Genomic DNA, 14810 nt, shown 5'->3' on the forward strand with positions numbered 1-14810 from the left:
GAGGTGGTTCAGTAGTATGTCTAATCTCTAATGTAGTAGAGGTGGTTCAGTAGTATGTCTAATCTCTAATGTAGTGGAGGTGATTCAGTAGTATGTCTAATCTCTAATGTAGTGGAGGTGGTTCAGTAGTATGTCTAATCTCTAATATAGTACAGGTGGTTCAGTAAACTATGATCATATGAGGAGTAGCCTTGCCTGAAGACTTGTTAACCCCCTGAGGTATGGCCCAAACTTGAGTTCGGCGTTCTTGAACCCAATCGGTCACACTATGGAACTGTGTATCACTCAACCCCCATATATTTAGAAGTTTGTGATTGTTTCTTACTAACTCCACCTTCCACCTCCTCTCTTAATGTAACCAGCAGGTGATCTGTGTCGACTGGAGCGATCTGGCCGGGAAGGGCTACGTCATGCTCAACATGTCAGACAACGTTGACTGTGTGAGTACCACAGCGTGTCTAGATGAATGGACAGGAACAGGGTAATATTCATAATCATTGTGATATTKATATTAATATTAGTAATATTGCAGCATTTGTATTGCTGATGTTTCTTAGAATCATTCGTTGGGAAAAGTTCTGATTTCGTAAATCTGTAATTGATTCAATAGGGCATGATGGGATGCCATTAGATGGTAGCCAGGTTAAACCAGCCTGAACACTAGTGAAACTTTAGTGAGTGTAGCGTACATTCTGGTCTAACCAGGCTATAGATCCAGACAGCTCCATTGTTGTTCTTCACTGTGAGACAACCAGGATCCCTTTCACTGTGAGATAACCCAGGAGCCCTTTCACTGTGAGACAACCAGGAGCCCTTTCACTGTGAGACAACCAGGAGCCCTTTCACTGTGAGACAACCCAGGAGCCCTTTCACTGTGAGACAACCAGGAGCCCTTTCACTGTGTGAGACAACCAGGAAAAGCCCTTTAACTGTTTGAAGAAACCCAGGAAAGCCCTTTCACTGTGAGACAACCAGGACCCTTTTCACTGTGAGGGACAACCAGGAGCCCTTTCACTGTGAGACAACCAGGACCCTTTCCACTTGTGAGACAACCAAGGAGCCCTTTTCACTGTGAAGACACCAGGACCCTGTTCACTGTGAGACAACCAGAGAGGCCCTTTCCTGTGAGGACAACCAGGATCCTTTCACTGTGCAGAACAACCAGGATCCCTTTCACTGCGAGACAACCAGGAGCCCTTTACTGTAGACAACCAGGAAAGCCCCTTTCACTGTGAATTCTGTGAGGCAACCCAGGAATCCCTTTCCACTGTATGAGCAACCAGCAGAAAGCCCCTTTCACGTTCGGAGATAACCAGGAGCCCTTTCACTGTGAGGATTAACCAGGAGCCTTCACTGGTGAGGGACACACCCAGGATCCCTTTCCTGGGAAGACAACCCAGGAGCCCTTTCACTGTGTGTAGACAACCCAGGCAGGAGCCCTTATTCACTTAACTTGATGTGAAACAAAACCCCCAGGAAAACAGTGTCACGAGCTCCGCCCACCTTCACTGTGTTTATGGTTTGAGAGACAACCAGGAAGGAAGCCCTGTTCAAACTCGTGAGACAACCAGGACGAGCGAGCCCTTTCACGTGAGGGACCAACCAAGGAATCCCTTTCACTGTGAAATGATGATGTGACGACAACCAGAGAAGCCCTTTCACTGTAGACTTGAGGAACAACCAGGCGGCCCTTTCACTGTGAGACAACCCAGGACCCTTTCACTGTGAGGACAACCAGGAGCCCCTTTCACTGTGTTGTTTGTTAGGACAACCCAGGAAAAGCCTCCTCACTGTTGAAGACAACCAGGAAGCCCTTTAACTGCTGAGATAACCCAGGAAGCCCATTTCACTGTGAGGACACCAGGAAAGCCCTTTCACTGTGAGACAAACCAGCCCTCACCAGTTTTTGAGAGGAGCCTCGGCTCCTGGCTTTTCTACATTTGTGATTGACTCACACTATGATGGGCAAGAAGGCTCCTATGCGCCGCTCGGCTTTCCACGTGTGTGAGGGAACAACCTAGGAGCCCTGGTTCTCTGTAAGACAGAGCCTGAAAGGATCCCTTTTCCTTGCAGTCGTTCTGACGACAACGAGTGACCAGAAGAGCCCGGTTCCACTGTCCTGCTGGAGTATCTGATATCCAGAGAAGCCGCTGTATATCGACTGTGGAGACAACCTACGGCATTGCCCTTTCACTGTGAGACAACCAGTGAAGCCCTTTCACTGTGAGACAACCAGATCCCTTTCACTGTGAGACAACCAGAGCCCCTTTCACTGTGAATAACCAGGAGCCCTTTCACTTGTGAGATAACCAGGAGACCCGTTCATCGAGAAACCAGGACTTCACTGGGAGACAACCAGGACGCCTTTCACTGTGAGACAACACCAGGAGCTCCCTTTCACTGTGAGACAACCCAGGAGCCCTTTCCACTGTGAGACAACCAGGAGCCCTTTCACTGTGAAAACCAGAGCCCTCTTCACTGTAGAACAACCAGACCTTTCACTGGAGACAACCCAGGAGCCCTTTCACTGTGAGACCAACCAGAGCCCTTTCACTGTGAGACAACCCAGGAGCCCCTTTCACTGTGCAGGACAACCAGGATCCTTTCACTGTGAGACCAACCAGGATCCCTTTCATGTAGACAAAACCAGGAGCCCCTTTCCACTGTGAGACAAACCAGGAGGCCCTTTCACTGTGAGACAACCAGAGCCCTTCACTGGAGACACACACCCAGGACCCTTTCACTGGGAGACAACCAGGAGCCCTTTCACTTGTGAGACAACCAGGAGCCCTTTCACTGTGGAGAAAACCAGGAGCCTTTCACTGGGAGAAACCAGGAGCCCTTTCACTGGAGACAACCAGGAGCCCTTTCACTGTGAGACAACCCAGGAGCCCTTTCACTGGGAGACAACCAGGACCCTTTCACTGTGGAGACACCAGGAGCCCTTTCACTGTGAGACAACCAGGGAGCCCTTTCACTGTGAGGCAACAGGAGCCCTTTCACTGTGAGAAACCCAGAGCCCTTTCACTGTGAGACAAACCCAGGAGCCCTTTCACTGTTGAGACAACCAGGAGCCCTTTCACTGGTAGACAACCCAGGAGCCCTTTCACTTGGGAGACAACCCAGGAGCCCTTTACTGTGAGACAACCAGGAGCCCTTTCACTGTGAGACAACCAGGACCCTTTCACTGTGAGACAACCAGGACCCTTTCACTGTGAGACAACCCAGGAGCCCTTCACTGTGAGACAACCAGGAGCCCTTTCACGTGGAGACAACCCAGGAGCCCTTTCACTGGGAGACAACCAGGATCCCTTTCACTGTGAGACAACCAGGACCCTTTCACTGGAGACACCGGACCTTCACTGGGAGACAACCAGGAGCCTTTCACTGTGAGAACAACCAGGATCCTTTCACTGGAGACAACAAGAGCCCTTTCACTGGGAACAACCAGTCCCTTCACTGTGGAGACAACCAGGAGCCCTTCACTGTGAGGACAACCCAGGACCCTTTCACTGCTGAGACAACCACGGAGCCCTTTCACTGTGAACAACCAGGAGCCCTTTCAATGTGAGACAACCCAGGATCCCTTTCACTGGTGAACAACCAGGAGCCCTTTCACTGTGAGACAACCAGGAGCCCTTTCCACTGTTTGAGACAACCAGGATCCCTTTCACTGTGCAGGACAACCAGGAGCCCTTCACTGTGAGACAACCAGGAGCCCTTCACTGTGAGAAACCAGGATGGCCCTTTCACTGTGAGACAACCAGGATCCCTTCCGGGAGACTTAACAGGACTGTTCATGTAGACAACCCAGAGAGCCCTTCACTGTGAGACAACCAGGACCCTTTCACTAGAGCCCCATGTGAGACAACCAGGAGCCCTTCACTGTGAGACAACCAGGAGCCCTCTTCACTGTGAGAACAAACCAGGACCCTTTCACTGTGAGACAACCACAGGAGCCCTTTCCACTTGGAGGACACAACCAGGAACCCTTTCACTGTGAACAACCAGAGCCCTTTTCAACTGTAGACACACACCAGGACCTCTTCACTGTGAGACAACCAGGATCCCGTTCACTGTGCAGACAACCAGAGCCCTTTCACTGTGAGAACAAACCTCAGAGACAGACCCTTTCACTTAGACAACCAGGAGCCCTTTCCACTGTAGAGACAACCCAGGAGCCCTTTCACTGGAGACAACCAGAATGCCCTTTCACTGGGGACAACCAGGAGCCCTTCACGTGAGAAAACCAGGAGCCCTTCACTGGAGACTTAACCAGGAGCCCTTTCACTGTGGAGACCAAACGACCAGGAGCCTTCACTGTGAGACAACAGGAGCCCTTTCACTGTGAGACCCTTTACCAGGAGCCCCTTTCACTGTGAGACAACCAGGAGCCCTTTGCACTGTGAGAACAACCAGGAGCCTTCACTGTGAGATAACCAGGAGCCCTTTCATGTTGAGAAACCAGGAGCCCTTTCACTGTGAGAAACCAGGAGCCCTTTCCCTGGGAGACAACCGGAGCCCTTTCACTGACTGAGACAACCAGGGCCCTTTCACTGTGAGACAGACCCATGTGAAGCCCTTCACTTGAGACAACCAGGACCCTTTCACTGTGAGACAACAGGAGCCCTTTCACTGTGAGACAACCCAGGAGCCCTTCACTGTGAAGACAACCAGGAGCCCTTTCACTGGGAGACAACCCAGGAGCCCTTTCAGCTGCGCGAGACACAACAGACGATCCCTTTCACTGTGAGACAACCAGGACCTTTCACTGGAGACAACCAGGGCCCTTCTTACACCATGGCGAGACAACCAGGAGCCCTTTCACGTGGAACAACCAGGATCCCTTTCACTGGGAACAACCAGGATCCCTTTCACTGGAGACAACCAGGAGCCCTTTCACTGGAGACAACGAGCCCTTTCACTTGAGACAACAGGATCCCTTTCACTGTGAGGACAACCAGACCCTTTCATCCTGGAACACCAGGAGCCCTTTCACTGTGAGACAACCCAAGCCCTTCACTGCTGAGACAACCAGACCCATTCCACTGTAGACACCAGGACCCTTTCACTGTGAGACACAGGACCAGGAGCCGCTTTCACTGTGGACAACCAGAGCCCTTTCACTGTAGCACAGGAGCTTCCGTAGAATACCAGGAGCCCTTTCACTGTGAGACAACCAGGAGCCCTTTCACTGTGAGACAACCAGAGCCCTTCACTGTGAGCAACCAGAGATCCCTTTCCACTGTGAGATCAACCCAGGATCCCTTTCACTGTGAGACACCAGGAGCCCTTTCACTGGAGGACAACCAGGATCCCTTTACTGTCACCCTGTGAGACAAACCAGAGCCCTTTCACTGTGAGACAACCCAGGAGCCCTTTCACTGGAGACAACCAGAGCCCTTTCACTGTGAAGACAACCAGGAGCCTCTTCACTGGAGACAACAGGAGCCCTTTCACTGCTGAGACAACCAGGAGCCCTTTCACTGAGTGAGACACCCAGGAGCCCTTTCACTGTGAGACAACCCAGGAGCCCTTTCACTGGAGAGCACAACCCAGGAGCCATTTTCTTTCCTCTGACAGTCGGTTTACAACATTCTCCTTTCCACCCCCACCCTCATCCCCCTCACCCCCTCTCCTCTTCCACGCCTCCACCCCCCCCTTCTCCGTCCTCTTTTGTCTGTAATGTCTTTTTCGTTGTGTCGGACCCCAGTAAGACTAGCTGTTGCCGTTGGAGTCGGCTAATGGGGATCCTAATAAATCTAAATCAAATCATCCCCCTCCATCACCCAAGAGTCCTCCGTCACCATGGAAACAACACAAAGCCGTGCAATTATAATCAGTGACCTTTTTGGTTGTCACGCCAACCGCTGCAGAGTAATCACAAGTACCCGGCAGGGAGGAAGACAGAAACCCTCCGATCCACAAAAACAGCAGCTCCTCAAAGGAGCATGATTAGTTCAACAGCATAGTTGGCAGGCAGATAGAACGTTGATTTATTCCATACAGCGTGAGTCATCACCACCCAACTTTCTCTTTTTTTCCACAGAATATCATTTTGTATGTTAAACAGTTGCATATTTTGTCTGTCGGTTTGTTTCCACCTTATTCTCCTGTCCTCGTTTCAGCTAGATCCTCTATACAAACTAACGACAGCACAAACCAAATCGATCTGACAACAGCCAGGCCACCTGATGTCCCTTTGTTTTTCACTGTAACCTCTGACCTCTCCTGTTGTGTTATGTTCAGGAMGAGTTCCGTGTGGAGAGTGGAGACCGGCTCTTGGAGCTGCTAGAGACGGCCTTCTCGAGGAAGATGAACAGTCCTCAGGGCTCCTGGCTCATCTCTCTCTCTAAACCCACCAGACAGGACCACCAGCTGCTCATCACACTGGCCAGCGAACACGGTACCAGATAAATCAGAGAGCTGGGGCCCACTTTCTCATTGCAGTCAAGCTCTCAAACCTAGGTTTCATAGAAATACTGTGAAATATGTGATCCTGAGCCAAACGTCGTTAAATTATATGAAGATGTAGATGTCTCCAACACTGTATTSTCTCAGGCGGTTGCTCACTTGTGTGCTATTTAGTAAAAAATGTTGTGTGATTTCTGACTGTCTTTTAGGAGTTATTGCCACCAAGGATATGTTGTCAATGTTAGGAGAAATCAGGAGAGGTTTACACGAGGTAAGATCCTTCTGTTTCTATGTAAGGTTGTAATATGATCCTTCTGATCCGTCTGACTTTGTGTAAGGTTGTAAATTGGTCAGCCTGGTCTCCGTCCGAAGTATAAACAGATAAGTTTTTTTAAACAACACATTGCAGCACATCTGGGACCAGGCTAGTAATTCATCTGTCTGAATGAAACGGAACTGTTCCGTGTGTCTGGTTCCAGATCGGTATCCAGAACTACAGCAGTGCTAGTACCTGTCACTCCAGACCCAGTCAGACTCGTAGTGACTACGGGAAGCTGTTCGTGGTCCTGGTGATCATAGGTTCTGTCTGTGTGGTCATCATCGCATCTGGTCTCATCTATATCTTCTTGCAGAGACGCCTGCCTAAGATCAAGACTATGGTAGGTGTAGATTTACTGTAGTGCTGTAAAGCACTTTGTGACAATGTTGTTGTAAAAAAAAGGGCTAAATGAATAACATTGAATTGCTTGATTCATTGATTGTTATTATTTGATAAATGGTATTGATTAATTCATTGATTGATTAATAGCTTTATGACTGTAAGGATGAATTATGATGGTGTGGTTGTTACTCTTCAATTATTTAATTTCTTATAAATGTATTATTTTTAGCCTTTTCGTCCTCCAATTTCGTGGTATTCAATTGGTAGTTACAGTCTTGTCCCATCGCTGCAACTCCCGTACGGACTCAGGAGAGGCGAAGGTCGAGAGCCGTGCGTCCTCCGAAACACGACCCTGCCAGGCCGCACTGCTTCTTGACACAATGCCCGCTTAACCCGGAAGCCAGCTGCACCAATGTGTCGGAGGAAACACCGTACACCTGGTGACCGTGTCAGTGTGCCCGGCCCGCCACAGGAGTCGCTAGTCCCGGCCAAACCCTKCCCTACCCGGACGATGCTGGGCCAATTGTGCACAACATTGTGTGCCGRCCCATGGGTCTCCTGGTCGCGGCAGAGCCTGGACTCAAACCCAGGATCTCTAGTGGCACAGCTAGCACTGCGATGCAGTGCCTTAGACCACTGCGCSACCCGGGAGGCCCCACGCTCAATTATTTCAAACGTTATGTTTTGATTATGTAAAAACTTCTCCTCTTTCTTCTCTTTGCCCTCCCAAGACTCGYGGCGAGGAATTCCATTTTGTGGAGAACGGCTGCCATGACAATCCTACCCTGGATGTGACGAGTGACGGGGGGGGGCAGCCAGAGATGCAGGAGAAGAAACATCGCCATGCCAACGGACTGACGGCTGGGTCTGGGGGGGAGGGAGGGAGTAGTGGCTGGCAGGTCCTGGTCAACAAACCTGGAGGGAAGGAAGAGGATAATATGGAAGAGGATACTCACCTTTAGTAGAGAGAAGAAGAGTGGAAGAGGATACACACCTTTAGTAGAGAGAAGAAGAGTGAAAGAGGAGAAGGAGGGTGGAAAAGATAGCCCGGGTCCAGATCTGTTTCTGTGTCTTGCCAACTTCTATGGTCACTGTCACATTTGGCGTGGCAAGACAGCACAAACAGATCTGGGAGTCGGACTAGGCTAGAAAGAGAACTCACGATGAAGACACAAAACATCAGTGTTGTGAAACTTGTGAATGCATCGGCTGTCAAATTATACCGAGCAAAAATATAAACGCAACATGTAAAGTGTTGGTCCCATGTTTCATGAGCTGAAATAAAGAATCACAGAAATTTTCCATACGCACAAAAAGCTTATTTCTCTCAGATTTTGTGCACAAATTTGTTTATAGTCCTGCTAGTGAGCATTTCTCCTTTGACAAAATAATCCATCCACCTGACAGGTGTGACATATCAAAAAGCTGATTAAACAGCATGATCATTAAACAGGTGCAGCTTGTGCTGGGGACAATAAAAGGCCACTCCAAACCAGAGCTCTTGCCAGAGAATTGAATGTTAATTTCTCTACCATAAGCCACCGTCAACGTCGTTTTAGAGAATTTGGCAGAATGTCCAAACGGCCTGACAAGCGTAGACCACGTGTAATCACGCCAGCCCAGGACCTCCACATCTGGCTTCTTCACCTGCAGGATCGTCTGAGACCAGCCACCCACACAGCTGATGAAACTGAGGAGTATTTCTGTCTGTAATAAAGCCCTTTTGTGAGGAAAAACTCAATCTGATTGGCTGGGCCTTGCTCCCCAGTGGGTGTAGCCATGGGTGGGCCTGGGAGGGCATAGGCCCACCCACTTGGGAGCCAGGCCCACCCATGGCAGGGCCCCTGCCCAGTCATGTGAAATCCATAGATTAGGGTCTAACGAATTAATTTCAATTGACCGATTTCCTCATATGAACTGTAACTCAGTAAAATCATTGAAATTGTTGCATGTTGCGTTTATATATTTTTTTGTTCAGTACAGAAAGACGAAGTATAGTAATCAAAAGTCACTTAAACAACTTATTAAAGCAACTTAGACTATGATTGACTATGATTATATGATATGGATCATCTACTCTGCTTTCTTTTTTTTGTCAACTAAGCATGATTCGCATCTATTACTTAACACTGTACAGCTACAGGGACTTTTCAGAATAATGAAACATTGATATTGAAGCGAATAGAGGTGGTATCCCTCTGTGACGTGTATGAATGTTCTTAGTTGAACTACAGAAGTTAGAATATTGTATTTATTTTAACATGTTGAATGCAGAGTTAAATGCTTTGTGCTAGCTATTCTTTATTATGTAAAGTAGGAATGGCTGCTCTGTATCTGGTCTGTTTCACACTGATCTTAGTTCAGAGTCACACAATCATTTGGAAGCATCCATTATTCCCAGCCTCCTTACAATCAAGACTGATTTGTCAAAATAACTAGCTTGGTTGCCTGATCTGATTGCTTTAGCAAGTCATCTCTGGCTGCTGTGGCATGGTAACAAACAAGGGATTGGCTAAAGCACAATCACATCTGGTAACCAGGCTGCAAAACAACAGAGGCTGGACATATTTATGATGCTTGCCTTTGATTTWAAAAAATCCCACCTACAATTATATATATATATTAATTTATCATAAGCACAGCAAATAATGTTTTGGGCTATTTACTGTAGAAGGCCTGTAAATATGAATGTAAAGTCATGCTGCTAGTATTTCTGCTGAGGCACTGAAGCTAATGACATACTGTAGTTTAAATATATCTTCTCTGCCTGACAGTATTGTCTCTGCTTCAAAATGGTGGGATATGTTTTTTTTAGTCTGCAGTCAGCTATAGAGCTCAGATCTTTTTTGAGAGAGATCAATATCACCAAGATGGCTCACATCTCTCATAGCGTACACTGTGCTTAGCCTAGAAGTGTTTGAAACGCTTAAATCCGTAGTACAAGCTAAAACTGTGTTGTGTGTCTGTYTGAAATCATCCAAAGAAAAGTCAAATCTTATATGGTAGGGATAAGCTACTAAACACAGGTGGTTGGTGGCACCTTATTTGGGGAGGACGGGCTCATAGTAATGGCCTGAACAGAAGAAATGGAACATCAAAACACCTGGTTTCCATTTACTCTTTTCCAGACATTATGAGCCGTCTTCCCCTTGGCAACCTCCTGTGGTACTAAACTAACACTTTKCCCTCCTGTTTGTTTTATTTTGCACTAGACAAGCAGATAGCCACAATGTGCTCTTTAAAATCTGTATTGGATGGTTGACCTCTCCAGGGTTGTGTTCATTAGGCACCAAACGGAAGAAAACTGACAATCAGGGAAGGACTACTTGGATCTGGTCCAATAACAAAAACGTTCGTAAAAAAACAATTTAAAGCATTTTACATTGCGTTCCCTAATGAACACGACCCAGGAATGTTCAGAGTAGGTCCTGATGTTCAGGATTGGTGGGTCTGAACTCAGTCTCTTTGTCATTATTAATGGAAAATCTGAATTGAAAGTGRTGTGGTCCAGGACTAGGCTTATTGGAAACCAGCCGTAGGTCTGTGTGTGGGCAGCTCCTTGTATCGCTCCTGRACTGTTGTCTCTATCATATGAGCTGCTCAGTGGCGTTAAAATGTCAAGTTTCTCCTATGTCATTTGTATAAGAATTATCCCCAGGTTCCATTGCTAACACCGAGTGAGTCGGCTGGAGAGAAGTTTGGAAGTATAATGTATCTTTGTTCTTTTGATTTTATAAATTTACATTATTTTGTGTGAAACTTTTTTTAAATTTTATTCATTTAAGTTTAAATTTTTCACTGTTTTGTTATCTATGTATCATGTAATGTATGGAAAAATAAACATTTGTGAAATGCTGCTTTGGTAGGACTTCTTTGGTAGGAAAGTCGGAATGCTTGTAGCCTATATGATATTGAAAAATTATACAATTGCGCCATCTAGTGTATCCTATAGAAATGACCTCCCCATTCTGGAGGGACTTGTATATGTGATTGAATCTGAATATTCAAGCACATAGTGATGATGGCTTGATGCCAGCCGACTGGCCCCAATATATAAGAAACAATGTCAACAAGGTTTTGTTTGCAGACTTTATTGTCCCTTAGTTTGACACATGGGTGAGTAAACAATTAAAAACACTATTGTGATGGCACTAAAATGTGCTATCAATGCATTACAAACAGATTKATTTAGAATACTTTTTGCATTCGTGTGCAGGCAGTTTCGTTCTGTTTTCAGACGTTACAGTCATGTTGTCATAATGGCAGTAAGAATGTACATATTTTCCCATTAATAAAACAATATCTTAACATCCAATATATTTCAACATTTTTAAAAACACATCAAAGACTCCAAACTAAGTACAAAAGAAAAGTAACATTTTTAGAATCATCCGACAGCAACATCTGCAATAAACACTGATCCGAAACAGTTTTTTACAGCTAATCATAGRTCAAATTCAAATGCAGTTTATTTTACAGTTTTTAAAGAGACTATAATCAATTGTTAAATCTAATCAAAGTAATAATTTTGCACAAATATACCATCTAGACCTGTGAATACAGGAGAATAGTTGTAGATGAGAGCCCTCTCCTCCTCACTGGCTGAAGAGAACTTGTGATGATTCTTCATGGCTGTGAACAGAAGGATGAGTAGGACAACAGAAGATATTAGCCAACTGTGTTTAACGCTAGCATACTCCCACATCTATAGGCCTACTACACTGAATACAAATTTAAATGCAACAATTTCAAAGATTTCACTGAGTTACAGTTTATATAAAAGGAAAATCAGTCAATTGAAATACATTAATTAGGCCCTAATCTATGGATTTCACATGACTGGGAATACAGATATGCATCTGTAGGGTCACAGATACCTTAAAATTGGTTGGTCACAGATAGTGTACCTATTAATAAAAAAAAGTTCGGGGCGTGGATCAGAAAACCAGTCAGTATCTGGTGTGACCACCATTTGCCTCATGCAGCGCGACACATCTCCTTCACATAGAGTTGATCAGGCTGTTGATTGTTGCCTGTGAAATGTTGTCCCACTCCTCTTCAACGGCTGTGCAAAGTTGCTTTATATTGGCGGAAACTGGAATACACTGCCGTATACGTTGATCCAGAGCATCCCAAACATGCTCAATGGGTGACATGTCTGGTGAGTATGCAGGCCATGGAAGAACTGGGACATTTTCAGCTTCCAGGAATTGTGTACAGATCCTTGCGACATMGGGCTTTGCGMTATCATGCTGAAACATGAGGTGATGGCAGCGGATTAATGGCACGACAATGGYCCTCAGGATCTSGTCACGGTARCTCTGTGCATTCAAATTGRCATCGATAAAATARAAAATTGTGTTAGTTGTRCGTAGCTTATGCCAGCCCCATACCATAACCCCACCGCCACCATGGGGCACTCTGTTCACAARGTTGACATCAGCAAACCGCTCYCRCACAAACGCCATACTAACCGTCTGCCCGGTACAGTTGAAACTGGACTTTGTCCATGAAGAGCACACTTCTCCAGCGTGCCAGCGGCCATCGAAGGTGAGCATTTGCCCACTGAAGTTGGAGACGACGCRGAACTGCAGTCAGGTCAAGACCCTGGTGAAGACGATGAGCACACAGATGAGCTTTCCTGAGACGGCGTCGGGACAGTTTGTGCAGAAATGATTTGGTTGTGCAAATACCGGATGTGGAGGTCCTGGGCTGGCATGGTTACACGTGGTCTGCGGTTGTGAGGCCGATTGGACGTGCTGCCAAATTCTCTAAAATGATGTTGGAGGTGGGCTTATGGTAGAAAAATTCACATAAAATGTCTCTGGCAACAGCTCTGGTGGATATTCCCGCAGTCAGCATGCCAAATTGCCACGCTCCATCAAAACTTGAGACATCTGTGGCATTGTATTGTGTGACAAAACTGCACATTTTAGAGTGGCCTTTTGTCCKSAGCGCAAGGTGCACCTGTGTAATGACCATGCTGTTTAATCAGCTTTTTTGACATGCCACACCTGTCAGGTGGATGGATTATCTTGGCAAAGAAGAAATGCTCATTAACAGGGATGTAAACAAATGTGTGTACAACATGAGAGAGATAAGCCTCTTGTGTGTGTAGAACATTTCTGGGATCTATATAATAAATATAAAATGAGACATGGGACCAATACTTAGGTTAATATTTTTGTTCAGTGTATATGTGTTGTTGTAACCAACCATACTGTTGCATTACGATAATACGGAGTTGGCTAAACTAAAACCCATGTAGGACCAGGCTAGTGTCWTATACAGTACCTTTGGAAAGTATTCAGACCCCTTGACTTTTTCCACATTTTGTTACTTTACAGCCTTTTTCTGAAAATGATTTAAAAAAATCCCCCCCTCAATCTACACACAATACCCCATAATGACAAAGTGAAAACAGGTTTAGAAATGTTTGCAAATGTATAAAAATAAAAAACAGAAATACCTTATTTACATAAGTATTCTGCTATTTTGCTATGAGACTCGAAATTGAGCTCAGGTGCYTCCTGTTTCCATTGATCATCCTTGAGATGTTTTCTACAACTTGATTGGAGTCCACCTTTGGTAAATTCAATTGATTGGACATGATTTGYAAAGGCACATATCTGTCTATAGAAGGTCCCACAGTTAACAGTGCATGTCAGAGCAAAAACCAAGCCATGAGGTCAAAGGGACTGTCCGTAGAGCTCCGAGACAGGATTGTGTCGAGGCACAGATCTGGGGAAGGGTACCAACAAATGTCTGCAGCTTTGAAAGTCCCCAAGAACACAGTGGCCTCTATCATTCTTAAATGGAAGAAGTTTGGAATCACCAAGACTCTTCCTAGAGCTGGCCGCCAGGCCAAACTGAGCAATCGGTGGAGAAGGGCCTTGGTCAGGGAGGTGACCAAGAACCCGATGGTCACTGACTGAGCTCCAGAGCTCCTCTGTGGTGATGGGAGAACCTTCCAGAAGGACAACCATCTCTGCAGCACTCCACCAATTAGGCCATTATGGTAGAGTGGCCAGACAGAAYCCACTCCTCAGTAAAAGGCACATGACATCCCGCTTGGAGTTTGCCAAAAGGCACCTAAAGACTCTCAGACCATGAGAAACAAAATTCTCTGGTCTGATGAACCCAAGATTGAACTCTTTGGCCTGAATTCCAGGTGTCACGTCTGGAGGAAACCTGCCACATTCCCTACGGTGAAGCATGGGTGTGGCATCATCATGATGTGGGGATGTTTTTCAGCAGCAGGGACTGGGAGACGGGAAAGATGAACTGAGAAAAGTACAGAGAGATCCTTGAGGAAAACCTGCTCCAGACCTCAGACTGGGGTGAAGGTTCACCTTCCAACAGGACAACGACCCTAAGCACACAGCCAAGACAACGTAGGAGTCTCTGAATGTCCTTGAGTGGCCCAGCCAGGGCCCGGACTTGAACATCTCTGGAGAGACCTGAAAATAGCTGTGCAGCGACGCTCCCCATCCAACCTGACAGAGCTTGAGAGGATCTGCAGAGAAYAATGGGAGKWACTCCCCAAATACAGATTTGCCAAGCTTCTAGCATCACACCCAAGAAGACTTAAGGCTGTAATCACTGCCAAAGGTGCTTCAACAAAGTACCGAGTAAAATGTCTGAATACTTACTTAAATTTGTTATTTCCGTTTTTTTTATATATATATATATATATATATACATTTGCTAAAATGTCTAAAAACCTGTTCTTTGT

The 14810-nt window shown here is 46.2% G+C and overlaps 2 protein-coding genes across 2 annotated transcripts in view; one reads left to right on the forward strand and one right to left on the reverse strand.

Moving 5' to 3' along the window:
* LOC112074484 (podocalyxin-like protein 2) overlaps positions 1 to 10932 on the forward strand; it is a gene marked incomplete at its 5' end in the record, with an annotated part of 18624 nt that extends 7692 nt beyond the window's left edge. The window contains 5 exons of the mRNA XM_024141650.2: positions 366 to 440; positions 6250 to 6406; positions 6624 to 6685; positions 6894 to 7073; positions 7807 to 10932. Of these exons, the coding sequence (XP_023997418.2) occupies positions 366 to 440; positions 6250 to 6406; positions 6624 to 6685; positions 6894 to 7073; positions 7807 to 8037 (705 nt within the window). The remainder of the gene's footprint in view (positions 1 to 365; positions 441 to 6249; positions 6407 to 6623; positions 6686 to 6893; positions 7074 to 7806) is intronic.
* Positions 10933 to 11150: 218 nt separating this feature from the next.
* Positions 11151 to 14810, reverse strand: part of zgc:171566 — a 34096-nt gene continuing 30436 nt past the window's right edge. Inside the window, exon 8 of the mRNA XM_070440555.1 lies at positions 11151 to 11707. Within this exon, the coding sequence (XP_070296656.1) occupies positions 11671 to 11707 (37 nt within the window). The 3' untranslated portion in view covers positions 11151 to 11670. The remainder of the gene's footprint in view (positions 11708 to 14810) is intronic.

This window comes from Salvelinus sp. IW2-2015, unplaced genomic scaffold (assembly GCF_002910315.2).
Source record: "Salvelinus sp. IW2-2015 unplaced genomic scaffold, ASM291031v2 Un_scaffold2651, whole genome shotgun sequence".
Lineage (NCBI taxonomy): Eukaryota > Metazoa > Chordata > Actinopteri > Salmoniformes > Salmonidae > Salvelinus > Salvelinus sp. IW2-2015.